We start from the raw sequence: 15,677 nt of genomic DNA on the forward strand, positions 1-15,677 counted from the left end.
ATATACTGTATTTGTTAAATTCACCAGTGAACCCTATGAGGAACTATCTTATCCTTAGATCACAGAGGATGAAACTGGAGTACAAAGTGGTTAATTAACTTGTTCATAGCTAGTAAGTTTTAAACAGGTTAAACAACAATATACTTTGTATTTAGTCCTTATATGATAAAATTTTCCAGTGTTTAGTTTTTCCCACTAGAATGTCAGCTGCAAGTGGAACTTAGGTTTTGTTTACTAACATTTGAGATAGCATTTAAAGACCCTAGTCATTATTTGAAAGAATTTTTATAGTGATGATGGTAACAATGACAATATCATTTTACTGAGAGATGTGGCCTTGGAAATATATTAGAACTGCTTTGAGTTTTTTGCTGTTGGTTGTTGACAATAATGTGTGCTTTTGTCAGATTAGCTTCAACATTATGTGCTATTATGCATGCTTTATGTGTATCTTAAAATTGCTAACTTCTATAGCTTGCTTTTTTTATTTTTATTTTTATTTTTATTTTTTATTTTTTATTTTTTATTTTTTTTTTTTTTTGAGACAGAGTTTTGCTCTTGTTACCCAGGCTGGAGTGCAATGGCGCGATCTCGGCTCATCGCAACCTCCGCCTCCTGGGTTCAGGCAATTCTCCTGCCTCAGCCTCCTGAGTAGCTGGGATTACAGGCACGTGCCACCATGCCCAGCTAATTTTTTGTATTTTTAGTAGAGACGGGGTTTCACTGTGTTGACCGGGATGGTCTCGATCTCTTGACCTCGTGATCCACCCGCCTCGGCCTCCCAAAGTGCTGGGATTACAGGCTTGAGCCACCGCGCCCGGCTTATTTTTATTTTTTATTTTATTTTTAATTTTTGTGACAAGAGTCTTGCTTTGTAGCATAGCAGCAGCCTCTGACTCCTGGGTTCAAGCAATTCTTATGCCTCAGCCTCCTGAGTAGCTGGGATTACAGACATGTGCTACCATGCCCGCTAATTTTTATATTTTTAGTAGAGACAGGGTTTAGCCATGTTGGCCAGGCTGGTCTCAAATTTCTTGCCTCAAATGATTCACCTGCCTTGGCCTCCCAAGCACTGGAATTACAGGGGTGAGACATAGCTTCTATGTGTCTCTATTCCTTTCATGCATTAGAATTGTCTTGAAGCCCCAAGGGAACATTAGAAAAAAACAAGGCTACCAGAGATCCCACTGTGTGTTTAGCTGAGTTGGGAGAAGAAAGTTTATAAAAGCAATCTTTCAGCTATCCTCTTGAAAGATTTACAGTGATAACAACACAGTTCTTCAGAATTTCACCCAAAAGCTTTAGCTGTCTTGGTTGTTGTTGTCATTAAAGTGAATAACACATAACTTTGTTATTTATTTTTAGATAGTACATTTTATTCTTAGACTATAGAAACACAATTGTGAGTTAATTCTATAAAACAGAGTTTTAAAATTAAAGTTTTTTGTTTGTTTGTTTGTTTGTTTTGAGGCAGAATCTCACTCTATTACCAAGGCTGGAGTGTGGTGGTGCAATTTTGGCTCACTGCAACGTCTGCCTCCCAAGTTCAGGCGATTCTCCTGCCTCAACCTTCTGAGTAGCTGGAACTACAGGTGCCTATCACTACACCCAGCTAATTTTTATATTTTTACTAGAGATGGGGTTTCATTATGTTGGTTGGGCTGGTCTCAAACTCCTGACCTCAGGTGATTGGCCAGCCTCGGCCTCCCAAAGTGCTGGGATTATTGTCGTTAGCCACTGCACCCAGCCAAATTAAAGGTTTTATAGTTAACGTTGTTTGGGAAAGGGGAACTATGCTGCTTACTTCTACCCAAGAAACTTAATTCTGAAAGTATTCTCATTTTACAGGAATAAAATTGAGAATTAGGTGTTAAGTGACATACCTGAATGAATACCACAAGTAAGTGACAGAGCTAGGATTCAGCACATGTATGTCTTACTCCAAAGGGCATACCTTTTGTAATACTGTCACGTTTCATCATTCTCCATGTCTTGCTTACAGTTCCTGACTCTTAAAGTGAGACTTTGTTTGTGGGAGCAGTGGGATTGGAGTTTTAGATTGTGAAATAACTGGATGTTTGAGTTGAACTGTGGTGCTATAAAGAATAGTAGTTGCTTGATGGAAAATTGAGCTGTGAAAAATTTTTGGCTTAACTTTCCGTTTCCTACTCTAAACTCTAAAAAATGCGCCTTTTTTTTTTGGTCTTTCTGAAACAGTCTTGCTCTGTTGCCCATGCTGAAGAGCAGTGGCAAAATCTTGGCTCACTCCAACCTCCACTCCTTGGGTTCAAAGGATTTTTGTGTCTCAGCCTCCCAAGGAGCTGGGACTACAGGTACACACTATGATGCCCGGCTAATTTTTTGTATTGTTAGTAAAGATGGAGTTTCACCATGTTGGTCTTGAACTCCTGACTCAGTGATCTGCCTCAGCCTCCCAAAGTGTTGAGATTATAGGCGTAAGCCACTGCACCTGACCGGAATGCTTTTTGTAATGGAATTCATCATGGTAATGGTATTTTCTTGAGCTGATATTGTACATTTTTTATAAAGTAATAGGGTTCTTTCTCTAAAGTGAAAAAAAAAAAAAGCAATTTTTCTCTGATTTATAATTTGGGGGGCTGGACACCATGGCTCTTTTTGAGGCTGAGGCAGGAGACCGAAGCTGATGGATCGATTGGGCCCAGGAGTTTAAGACCAGCCTGAGCAACATGCCAAAACCCCATCTCTACTAAAAAAAAAAAAAAAAAAAAAATTTAGCAAGGCATGGTGGTGCACAACTGTAGTCCCAGAGACTGGGAATGCTGAGGTGGAGAATCACCTGAGCCTGATAAGTTGAGTTACAGTGAGCTGTGATTGTACCACTGTATTCCAGCCTGGCTGTTGGGAGTGAGACCCTGTCTTAAATAATACTGTGGGAACGATGTAGACAGAAATAAGGACAGAGGTATGAAAATGAATAATTATTTAGCATTTTATTTACCAGAGATTTGGGCAGTTTCAAAAAGCAACTTTTCTAATCTCTCTCTCCTCCTCTCCCAAAAACTTTAATCAGATCCTGTAGTATCCTGACATCTTAGGGTTATTTACATACTACTTTTTGGAAGTGGGATTGTGGAAAGCTGTCGAGGTCTTTGAAAGCGTGATTAGCTAGATTATTATTTTTTTGTTTGTATTTTCAGTAGACAGTAATCCCAGCACTTTGGGAGGCCAAGGCAGGCAACTGCGCTCCAGCCTGGGAGACAGAGCGAGACTCCTTCTCAAAATACATATATATATTTTTCTGTTTCTAAAATGTACATTTTCACCTCTACCACAAATACCAAGTTTCACCTCTACCACAAATACCAAGGTTGTTAATTTTTTAGGGCGTAAGTAGCAGTTTCTTATTGTACATATTTATAGTTAAATTTAGTTTTTGGATAAACAGTATTTTCAGAAAAATGTAAATAACCAGTACTAATTAGAAAGTAAGTTTTTAAATCCTGTGTTTTTATTAAAAGGATTAATTAGGAGTGGTGTGAACTTTTAAAAATTTAGGTTTTAAGTTATTTATCTTTTCTAAACTAAACATTCTGTACTAAAAGTATGTAATACAGAGAAAAAAGCAAAAATTGTGTTTCTTTTTGGGTTGTAGGAGGAAGCCAAAGACCTTTAAAACAGTAATTCTTACACTGTTTTATTTAATAAGTTTAAGAAAGTGAGGCTTTCTTTCGTAAGAGTAGATATGTTGTGTCAACTAGGTAACAATATGGAATCCTAACCAAAAAAACGAAGATACAGGCTGGGCGTGGTGGCTCATGCCGGTAATCCCAGCACTTTCGGAGGGCAAGGTGGGCAGATCATGAGGTCAGGAGTTCCAAACCAGCCTGGCCAACATGATGAAACCCCACCTCTATTAAAAATACAAAAATTAGCCGGGCATGGTTGGCATGGTCCTGTAATCCCAGCTACTTGCGAGGCTGAGGCAGGAGAATCGCTTGAACCTGGGAGGCAGAGGTTGCAGTGAGCCAAGATAGCACCATTGCACTCCAGCCTGAACAACAAGAGCAAGAGTCCGTCTCAAAAAAAAAAAAAAAAAAAAAAAAAAAAAAAATATATATATATATATATATAGGTATGTGTGTGTGTGTGTATATATATATAGGTGTGTGTATATATATATATAGGTATATATAGGTGTATATATATAGAAATTGTACTTTAGGGATTTTGGTTTAAAAAAATTAAAAGGAGAGGATTTACTGAATTTTTAACATAGGTTTGAGAACATAAATGCAGAGCTCATTTGCAGGCAGGCACTTATGAATGTTAATGTGAATCCCACTGTTTTCTCAATCATTTAAGGTTATTGTGGCTCTGAGAATGGACTGTCCCATAAGATTAAGAGACTCAGTAATGCTGTATGGATAGGAAAGTACTTGGAGTAGTATAAAGTGCAAAATAAGTCAGTGTAGATAAATTTAAAGTAGGAGTCTGGTTTTGGAAGTAGATAGTTGCCATTTTAGTAAACTAAGCAGAAAAACAAAACAAAGAAGGCCTTAGATTCTTTTTTTGAGACCCTTGTTACCCAGGCTGGAGTGCAATGGCGCGATCTCGGCTCACCGCAACCTCCGTCTCCTGGATTCAGGCAATTCTCCTGCCTCAGCCTCCTGAGTAGCTGGGATTACAGGCACGTGCCACCATACCCAGCTAATTTTTTGTATTTTTAGTAGAGACGGGGTTTCACCGTGTTGACCAGGATGGTCTCGATCTCTTGACCTCGTGATCCACCCGCCTCGGCCTCCCGAAGTGCTGGGATTACAGGCATTAGCCACCGCGCCCGGCAGAAGGCCTTAGATTCTTTTGAGGCATTTAGGCCTCTGGAATTTTCATGGAAAGGAAAATCAGTTAGGTGGTTAGAGCTTTCACCATTCTGGTGGATGGTGTACTATTTCAGTCAGTTAAACTAAACATCTAGAGTTGTTATTGTTAGTTAAAGTGAGAGTTTATGGCCTAAATGGCTTTTAATGACCCTGAATTTTCCGTTTATATGAGCAGAACCCATGTATCCTGGGGGGGATAGTGCAGAATATAGTATCTTAGTGTTAATCTATGGATGATTAGATTTATCACTTTGGACCTAACATACATGGAATTGGCAAACATAAAATAGGTTTTAAACTATTTTTCTCTAATAATATTCCTAGAAAGTCAAGAAGCCATTGTGGTGGTGTTCAAAGTGGTGTTACTTCATTTAGAGCACTGAAGTTGAAATTTCTTAGTTTGTTTTAAATATTCTTAAAACTGGCTCATTAAGTCCTAGAAAAACCCAGACTTATTTTAATAGAGCAAATAATCGAGCTTATGAAAGAGGGGGTGAAATTTTTTATAGGTAATACATTAGGCTTTTTTCTTGCTGACATAACTAACATTTATTTTCTGTTTATTTTTAAGACGAGCAAAAATCAAATTAAAGTAGATCTTGTAGATGAGAATTTTACAGAATTAAGAGGAGAAATAGCAGGACCTCCAGACACACCATATGAAGGCAAGTACTTTTTTCTGTATCAAAATATTGTGCATATTAGAACTTGTCTGAAACATTAAATCAAAATAATCTTAAACATTTATAAATTATATGGAGGGTAACTTCATTTGGCTTAGATCTATAGCAATTTTTAAAATATTAAATTTAGATACTTAATATAAACTGGTGTTTCTTGCTGAATTTTAGCTAATTTTTTCTTTCCACAAGAACAGTTTTAGCAGAGCTTTGTTACAGGTATTATAGGTTAGAATTTAATAGAATAAAACATCTGGCATGTTAAACCTCTAAATTATGTGGACTATAGACCCTCAGTTACCCTTCATATGGTAACTAAAACAGACCTTGCCTTAAGTATCTCACTGGTAAATGTTGCTTTTGTTTTTAAAGTTCTTCTTTTTGTCATTTAGCATTTCATTCACTCATATGTCTTCATACGGGCTGTAGTCCAAATGTTTATTTTCTTTATTCAGGAAAGCTTTTAGTGATCATTTCAAGACATATAGAAGGGAGGTGGCTTTGCTGAACTTGGTGTTCACAAATTAAGTCTGTAGCTACTTTAGACCATTGGGTGGTAAGATACAGAAATAAACCTTAATAACATTTTACTTTCTCATGAGATAAATCCTCATTAATTGCTATTGTAAATTTAGGTTATATAGCAAATAACCAAGGCTCTTGCATTAATGAGTATTCAAATGTTTGTTTACTAGAAAACATATAACAGTATGGTAATTCCTAATTGTATAATCTTTACATGTATTTTCTCATTTAATCCTTTCAACAAATCTTATGAGGTAGATACAGAGATTGCTGTTTCATAGATGAAGAAACAAGCTCAACGAAGTAAATCATCTAAGGTCAAACATCTAAGTAGCATGGCTGATAGCCTTTGCCTTCAGAGCCTGTGCTTTTTTTTTTTTTTTTTTTTTTTTTGAGATACAGTTTTGCCCTTGTTGCCCAGGCTGGAGCGCAGTGGTGAGATCTAAGCTCATTGCAACCTCCTCCTCCTGGGTTCAAGTGATTCTCCTGCTTCAGCCTTCCAAGTAGCTGAAATTAAAGGTATGCGCCACCATGCCTGGCTAATTTTGTATTTTTAGTAGAAACAGGGTTTCTCCATGTTGGTCAGGCCATTCTGGACTCCTGACCTCAGGTGATCCACCTGCCTCAGCCTCCCAAAGTGCTGGGAATACAGGTGTGAGCCACTGTGCCCGGCCAAAGCCTGTGCTTTAAATCACTTTATGTAAATCAGAATTGACTTAATATTGGAAGTGGTGGCGATGTCTATTTTGTTTTCTTTTGTTATCTGTTTCTTTAGATGCAAAGTTTTACTGTTACCCAGGCTGCAGAACAGTGGCATGGTCATAACTCATTATAAATTTGAATTCCTGGGCTCAAGTAATCCTCCAGCTTCCTCAGTAGCTAGTACTATAGGTGCATGCCACCACATCCAGTTAAATACTTTGTGTGTGTTTTTTTGTTGTTCATTTTTTGTTTTTTTGAAACAGAGTCTCCTTCTTGCCCAGGCTGGAGTACAGTGCACAGTACTTGGCTCACTGGCTCACTGCAACCTCTGTCTTCCAGCATCAAGTGATTCTACTGCTTCAGCCTCCCGAGTAGCTAGGATTACACGCGCATATCACCACACTGGCTAATTTTTGTATGTTTAGTAGAGATGGGGTTTCACCATGTTGGACAGGCTAGTCTTGAACTCCTGACCTCAGGTGATCCCCCTGTCTCTGCCTCCCAAAGTGCTAAAAATCTAATATTCTTGAATATTTTTCTGTTTTTTTTTTTTTTTTTTTTTTGAGACGGAGTTTCGCTCTCGTTACCCAGGCTGGAGTGCAATGGCGCGATCTCGGCTCACCGCAACCTCCGCCTCCTGGGCTCAGGCAATTCTCCTGCCTCAGCCTCCTGAGTAGCTGGGATTACAGGCACGCACCACCATGCCCAGCTAATTTTTTTTTTTGTATTTTTAGTAGAGACGGGGTTTCACCATGTTGACCAGGATGGTCTCGATCTCTTGACCTCGTGATCCACCCGCCTCGGCCTCCCAAAGTGCTGGGATTACAGGCGTGAGCCACCGCGCCCGGCTGTTTTTAATCCAGATTTTTAAAGACCTAGAATGTCTTTAGCATATTATACCAATTTTATTTCTTCCTTTTTTTTTTTTTTTTGAGACGAAGTCTGTCTTGTTCTGTTGCCTAGGCTGGAGTGCAATGGCACTATCTTGGCTCACTGCAACTTTCACCTCCCGTTCAAGTGATTCTCCTGTCTCAGCCTCCCGAGTAGCTGAGATTACAGGCACCTAACACCACGATCAGCTAATTTTTGTATTTTAGTGAGACAGGGTTTTACCATATTGGCCAGTCTGGTCTGGAACTCCTGACCTTGTGATCCGTCCGCCTTGGCTTCCCAAAATGTTGGGATTACAGGTGTGAGCCACCAAGCCTGGCCCATTTTTTTCTTTTTTTATTGGAGAGATGGCATCTTGCTATTTTATCCAGGCTGGTCTCAAACTCCTGGACTCAGGCAATCCTCTTGACTTGGTGTCCCAAAGTGTTGGGATTCTAGGCATGAGCCACTGGGCCCAACCTTGTACCAATTCTTAAGTTACAAAATTTTATTTTTTGTTTTGTAGTTTATATGAACCATTTCTAGATAACATTTAATTTTTTTTTTTTTTTTTTTTTTTTTTTGAGACGGAGTTTCGCTCTTGTTACCCAGGCTGGAGTGCAATGGCGCGATCTCGGCTCACCGCAACCTCCGCCTCCTGGGCTCAGGCAATTCTCCTGCCTCAGCCTCCTGAGTAGCTGGGATTACAGGCTCGTGCCACCATGCCCAGCTAATTTTTTGTATCTTTAGTAGAGACGGGGTTTCACCATGTTGACCAGGATGGTCTCGATCTCTCGACCTCGTGATCCACCTGCCTCAGCCTCCCAAAGTGCTGGGATTACAGGCTTGAGCCACCGCGCCCGGCTAACATTTAATTTTTTTATATTGTTTATTGAGGGCTTCCTATCTGCCGAGCTGGGTCTGGCCGTTTTCATGGATGCTATTTTATTTAGTCCTTTTCACAGTCATTACCTGTAGAGGAGACCTTTACTTAAACTTAGAAAAACCAGGGGCTGGCCAGGCGCGGTGGCTCAAGCCTGTAATCCCAGCACTTTGGGAGGCTGAGGCGGGTGGATCACGAGGTCGAGAGATCGAGACCATCCTGGTCAACATGGTGAAACCCCGTCTCTACTAAAAATACAAAAAAACTAGCTGGGCGTGGTGGCGCGTGCCTGTAATCCCAGCTACTCAGGAGGCTGAGGCAGGAGAATTGCCTGAGCCCAGGAGGCGGAGGTTGCGGTGAGCCGAGATCGCGCCATTGCACTCCAGCCTGGGTAACAAGGGTGAAACTCCGTCTCAAAAAAAAAAAAAAAAAAAACCAGGGGCTTGTCCTAATAGCAGATTTATTTTATTTTATTTTATTTTCTGAAGTGGTATCTCGCTCTTGTCACCCAAGCTGGAGTGCAGTGGCGCAATCTTGGCTCACTGCAACCTCCACGTCCCGGGTTCAACCAATTCTCCTGCCTCACCCTCCCTAATAGTTGGAATTACAGGCGCCTGCAACCATGCCTGGCTAGATTTTGTATTTTTAGTAGAGACGGCATTTGACCGGGTTGGCCAAGCTGGTGACAAACCCCTGACGTCAGCCATCGAGCCCAGCCGCAAAGAGAGAGAGAGAGAGAGAGAGAGAGTGTGTGTATGTGTGTGTGTGTGTGTGTGTGTATACACACGTGTGTACATGTTGGCCAGGGTGCTTTTAAACTCCTGACCTCAGGCAATCTGCTCACCTCGGCCTCCCAAAGTGCTGGGACTACAGGCATGAGCTGCCGTGCCCAGCCCTTTTTTTTTTTTTTTTCCTCAGATGTACTGGCTAAATTTTTTTTAGGTTGTTTTGAAGTATTTTTGGAAGATAGTAGGACAATGATACTACTCTAGAGGTCAGTCTGCAAAGTTTTAAATTTTTTAATTGATTTTTATAAACAGGGCTCTTTCTGAACTAAATTAGGTAGGTAGAAGCAATATTTAATACATGATTTTTTTAATTGCATAATGTATACTTACAGAACAGTTAAGACATATTCTTGATTGGTTTGAAACAAGTTTGGTCATTTTTTTATTTTGTTTTTCCTCGATACTGAGAATCAGGCCAAAAGTTTGGTCATTGAGAAGTGCTTATTTCTGGCTGGGTGTGGTGGCTCATGCCTGTAATCCCAGCACTTTGGGAGGCCAAGGCAGGTGGTTCACAAGGTCAGGAGTTCAAGAACAGCCTGACCAATGTGGTGAAACCCTGTCTCTACTAAAAATACAAAAATAAGCTGGGTGTAGTGTCATATGCCTGTAATCCCAGCTACTCAGGAGGCTGAGGCAGGAGAATCGCTTGAACCCTGGAGGTGGAGGTTGCAGTGAGCCAAGATCGCTCCACTGTACTCCAACCTGGGCAACAGAGGGAGACTCCCTCTCAAAAAAAAAAAAAAAAAGTGCTTATTTCAGCTGCTACTTTTTGGCATGTATTTGAGATAGAGTGACTTGAATTCTATTATTTTTTTGTAAAACTGTTAAGAGAAGTTATTCGTTTTATTAAGGAAAAGCACTAAGGGCATAAACTTTAATGATTTTTCTTTGAAATATGATAGGTAAAATATATAAATATTTGTTGCAAGGATGTTGCAATTTTTTGAGTTTTTAGAAATCTAAAATGCTAAGTCAAAAGTTTACATGTGGAATGTTAAGCTATTTATAACCATTATTAAGTAATGAGGCAGCTGTTTTTTTAGTATTAAAAGAATCAGATTGTGAAGTAGAATACTTATAGGAAAATGCCATATTGTGCATGCTACTTAACTCAATTTTCTTAACTTCTTTTACCTTAATAATTCAATGACAAAGGGACAGTTTAGTTCTTGAGCTTTTCTTCTTAAAAGTTCTTCTAGTCATTGTTGACATTTTTAAAATTCTCATTTCTTTCCCATCTTATCCTCTTTGGGTTAAGTTAAATTAAAGATCATTAATTTTTTTTTTTCTTTTTGAGACAGTCTCACTCCGTCGCCAGGTGCCAGGCTGGAGTGCAGTGGCGCCATCTCAGCTCACTGCAGCTTCTGCCTCCCGAGTTCAAGCAGTTCTTCTGCCTCAGCCTCCCGAGTAGCTGGAACTACAGGCACGCGCCACCACACCCAGCTAATTTTTCTATTTTTAATAGAGACGGGGTTTCATCATGTTGGCCAGGATGGTCTTGAGTTCTTGACCTCATGATCCGCCTGCCTTGGCATCCAAAAGTGCTGAGATTACAGGCGTGAGCCACCACGCCTGGCCAAGATCATTAATTTTTAATATTAAAAGCTACTCTTCGAAAGTTAATGTTTTATAGTAAAAGCTATTATAATATGAATAATGTAGTCATCATAAATTAGTATTATTAGTTGTATTACCCTGATCAAATAGTGCTGTGATTAATGCTAAGTGGTTATATATTGAAAGTTGTCAGAGCATGTAACATATGGGATAGTTGTCAGATTTTGGAGACTCTGGAGTCCAGCATTATTTATATAATATCTCTCAGCTCTCACATTGCTCCTAAGAGATTATTTTGGCCATTCAAGAACTTTGTATGATGGGTTATAGAGATGGTAATCCGGAGTTTAACCAGAAAAAAAAAAAGTATTCTTAGGAAGGAAAAAGAAAAGCCTATGTAGTGCTGAAGCCAAATTTATTACAACTACATTTGAAGCTAGCATTTATAATTCTGGGTATAGACAGTTTCTTCAGGTACCTTTCTCTTATCTATCCTTTTTTTTCTTTCTGCTACTTTTCTTTAAATTTCATTATTATTATACATTCTGTGATTGAGACATTTAGTTCAACTCATGCATTAGTCACTATGGGATTCTATTAAAAAGAACTAGTGGCCAAGCAAAGTGGCTCACTCCTGTAATCCCAGCACTTAGGGAGGCCAAGCTGGGTGGATCATTTGAGGTCAGGAGTTCAAGAACAGCTTAGCCAAAATGGTGAGACCCCATCTCTACTTAAAAAATACAAAAATTAGCCAGGCTGGTGGTGTGTGCCTTTAGTCCCAGCTACTCAGGAGGCTGAGGTAGGAGAATCACTTGAACCAGGAGGTGGAGGTTGCAGTGAGCCAAGATTGCCCCACTGCACTCTAGCCTGGGCAAGTGATTCTCCATATCAAAAAAAAAAAAAAAAATAGCAGGAAGAGGTCAAGCGTGATGGCTTATGCCTGTAATCTCAGCACTTTGGGAGCCTGAGGCAGGCGCATCACCTGAGGCAGGAGTTTAAGACCAGCCTGACCAACATGGTAAACCCCATCTCAACTAAAAAATACAAAAAATTGGCTGGGCTCAGTGGCTCATGCCTGTAATCCTAGCACTTTGGGAGGCCAAGGCGGGGGAATCACCTGAGGTCAGGAGTTTGAGACCAGTCTGTCCAACAGGGTGAAACCTCGTCTCTACTAAAAATATAAAATTAGCTGGGGATGGTGGCAGGTGCCTATAATCCCAGCTACTTGGGAGGCTGGAGCAGGAGAACTGCTTGAACCCAGGAGGTAGAGGTTGCAGTGAACCAAGATAGTGTCATTGCATTCCAGCATGGGTGACAAGCAAGATTCAGTCTCAAAAAACAAAAGCTAGATGTAGGGGTGGCAGGCACCTGTAATCTTAGCTACTTAGGAGACTGAGGCACAGAAATCGCTGGAACCAAACCAGGATCTCGCCACTGCACTCTATCCTGGGCAACAGAGCGAGATCCTGTCTCAAAAAAAAAGAGAAGGATTAGAACCAAAAAGGCCTTGAAGAAAATAGTACCACTTTTTTCCCCCTCAAATTCAGTTATCCATCCATTCATAACAATGGAGAAGCGAGGAGGTATATTTGACAGTCTAGAACAGGAGTCCCCAAACTATGGCCCGCGGGCCGCATGCGGCCCCCTGAGGCCATTTATCCAGCCCCACTCCGCACTTCAGGAAGGGGAACCTCTTTCATTGGTGGTCAGTGAGAGGAGCACAGTATGTGGCGGCCCTCCAACGGTCTGAGGGACAGTGAACTGGCCCCCTGTGTAAAAAGTTTGGGGACGCCTGGTCTAGAACATACTGAAGAAAGCCTCCTGTTTGACTTTGGTTTTTTTTGTTGTTTTTTTTTTTTGAGACATAGTTTCGCTCTTGTTACCCAGGCTGGAGTGCAATGGCATGATCTTGGCTCACTGCAACCTCCGCCTCCTGGGTTCAGGCAATTCTAATGCCTCAGCCTCCTGAGTAGCTGGGATTACAGGCACGCGCCACCATGCCCAGCTGATGTTTTGTATTTTTAGTAGAGACGGGATTTCACCATGTTGACCAGGATGGTCTCCATCTCTTGACCTCATGATCCACCTGCCTCGGCCTCCCAAAGTGCTGGGATTACAGGCTTGAGCCACCATGCCTGGCCTCCTGTTTGACTTTTTAGAGAGCTGAGTGTATAGAATTTTGAAGATAGTAATGCTCCTAACACACACATTTTTTTTTCCAATTTTTTTTTTATTGCATTTTAGGTTTTGGAGTACATTTGAAGAGCATGCAAGATTGTTGCATAGGTTCACACATGGCAGTGTAATATGCTGCCTTCCTCCTCATCACCTATATCTGGCATTTCTCCCCATGAACACACAATTTTTTATTTTACTTTTTATTACAAGAAGTTGCAGATACATAAAAAAGAACAGGAATGTAATGAAACCTGTCCAGCCAACTTTAATAACTTATCGGCCCATGGCCATCTTTGATCTGATCTTTTCTTTGATTATCTTGAAACAAAATCTCATAGTCTTATATATAAATACTTCAATAGCATAGTTTTATTGACTTTTGTAATATTCCATGTTATTAATAATTTGTCATAAAACCTTAGAAGGTGCATTAGAATTAGGAGTCAATTCCAGTCTCTCATCCAGTGCAAGACTTCTCCCTTCAGAGTTTCTTTTCTTTCTTTCTTTCTTTTTTTTTTTTTTTTTTTTTTTGGAGACGGAGTTTCGCTCTTGTTCCTCAGGCTGGAGTGCAATGGCGCGATCTCGGCTCACTGCAACCTCCGCCTCCTGGGTTCAGGCAATTCTCCTGCCTCAGCCTCCTGAGTAGCTGGGATTACAGGCATGCACCACCATGCCCAGCTAATTTTTTGTATTTTTAGTAGAGACGGGGTTTCACCATGTTGACCAGGATGGTCTTGATCTCTTGACCTTGTGATCTACCCGCCTCGGCCTCCCAAAGTGCTGGGATTACAGGCTTGAGCCACCGCGCCTGGCCTCTTTTCTTTCTTTCTTTTATTTATTTATTTATTTATTTTTTTTTGAGACAGATTCTTGCTCTATCACCCAGGCTGGAGTGCGGTTGCGCAGTCTTGGCTCAGTGCATTATCTGCCTCCTGGGTTCAAGCGATTCTTGTGCTTCAGCCTCCCAAGTAGCTGGGATTATAGGCACCTGCCACAACACCTGGCTAATTTTTGTATTTTTAGTAGAGATGGATTTTGCCATGTTTTCCAGTCTAGTCTTGAACTCCTGGCCTCAAGTGATGGGCCCACCTCAGCCTCCCAAAGTGCTGGGATTACAGAAATGAGCCATTGTGCCCTGCCTAGAGTTTCTTAAGAGGCAGTTATCCTCTCCTTAAGTACCCCAGCTCTGAGAAGCTAGATGAGCTTTTAAAAAATGCTTGTTGGCTGGGCGCGGTGGCTCAAACCTGTAATCCCAGCACTTTGGGAGGCTGAGGTGGGTGGATCACGAGGTCGAGAGATCGAGACCATCCTGGTCAACATGGTGAAACCCCGTCTCTACTAAAAAAAATACAAAAAATTAGCTGGGCATGGTGGCATGTGCCTGTAATCCCAGCTACTCAGGAGGCTGAGGCAGGAGAATTACCTGAACCCAGGAGGCGGAGGTTGCAGTGAGCCGAGATCGCGCCATTGCACTCCAGCCTGGGTAACAATAGAGAAACTCCATCTCAAAAAAATAAAATAAAATAAAATAAAATAAATAAAAATAAAAAATGCTTGTTTAGCTGCTAGTTGCTTAAGATAACGTCAAAACAAAACAAAAAGGTGTCTTTTATTTGTATATTACTCATTAGAAAAACTCCTTGGTAAAATTTCACATTTTATATACCCATTTAAAGAAATAGCATTTTGTCTTTTAGTCTCCCTCTCTTGTTGAATTTTGTTTAAAAATTTAAGGATAAAAGGGGTTTTTTTTATTAAAATAGAGAAAAGGTCTTGCTATATTGACCAGGCTGTACTCAAACTCCTGGCCTATTTTTAAGCAGACCTCCCACTTTGGCCTCCCAAAGTGTTGAGATTACAGGCCTTAACCATGGAACCAGCTTGTTTTTATTACATTGGTGCAAAAGTAATTGCAGTTTAATTGCACCAATAAAATGGTGCAATTAAAATTAACAAATAAGTATGAACATTTAATTTAGGGCACAAATGAAAAGATTGGGGCCTTATTTCGTTTGCGACAACCAGTTAAAAGTAGAATTTTGTTTATGGCATAATCTCTATCCTTTGTATCATCTATACTTTTATACCTCCTTGCCTTCTTTTTTTTTTTTTTTTTTTTTTTTTTTAAGCAATTCTTAACAAGGTGGATTAGAGAAAACAGTAGGCAATTAAAACTGTAATAGTTAGGCCAGGCGTGGTGACTCACACCTGTAATCCAAGCACTTTGGAGGCCAAGGCGGATGGACCACCTGAGGTTGGGAGTTCAAGACCAGCCTGACCAACATGGTGAAACCCCGTCTTAAAAAAAAAAAAAAATCGATAATAGTTAATTGCCCTGATGAAATGTTGGTGTTGGATTGTTTGGATTTAATGTATTTATCTCTAGCTCTGTTACTCACTGATAAACAAATAACAGTTGTATGAAATGGGTAATCTATATGCTTTATTTTTTTTTCTCTCTCTCTCTTTTTTTAATTGTCCTTAGATAGCTTCAAGAGCTGTATGCTTTAAACAGCCTTTAAATTAAAAACTAGTGCTTTTGATTACTTTCCGGTTTTCAACTTTAAAATGAATGTTTATAATTGAATATAAAACAGTAGCTGCTTTGAAAAGTTCACCAGTATGTTTGTCT

The 15,677-nt window shown here is 40.2% G+C and overlaps 1 protein-coding gene across 3 annotated transcripts in view; it reads left to right on the forward strand.

Annotated features, from left to right (window-relative positions):
* Positions 1 to 15,677, forward strand: part of UBE2K (ubiquitin conjugating enzyme E2 K) — a 74,827-nt gene that overhangs the window by 20,049 nt on the left and 39,101 nt on the right. For 2 of the 3 annotated variants that reach the window (XM_003940989.3, XM_074396026.1), the window contains exon 2: positions 5,434 to 5,527. The exons of the other annotated variant lie outside the window; for it this stretch is intronic. In XM_003940989.3, coding sequence (XP_003941038.1) covers positions 5,434 to 5,527 — 94 coding nt within the window. The remainder of the gene's footprint in view (positions 1 to 5,433; positions 5,528 to 15,677) is intronic. 3 annotated transcript variants of the gene reach the window in all.

The sequence above is a fragment of the Saimiri boliviensis genome, chromosome 3 (assembly GCF_048565385.1).
Source record: "Saimiri boliviensis isolate mSaiBol1 chromosome 3, mSaiBol1.pri, whole genome shotgun sequence".
In the NCBI taxonomy this organism is placed as follows: domain Eukaryota; kingdom Metazoa; phylum Chordata; class Mammalia; order Primates; family Cebidae; genus Saimiri; species Saimiri boliviensis.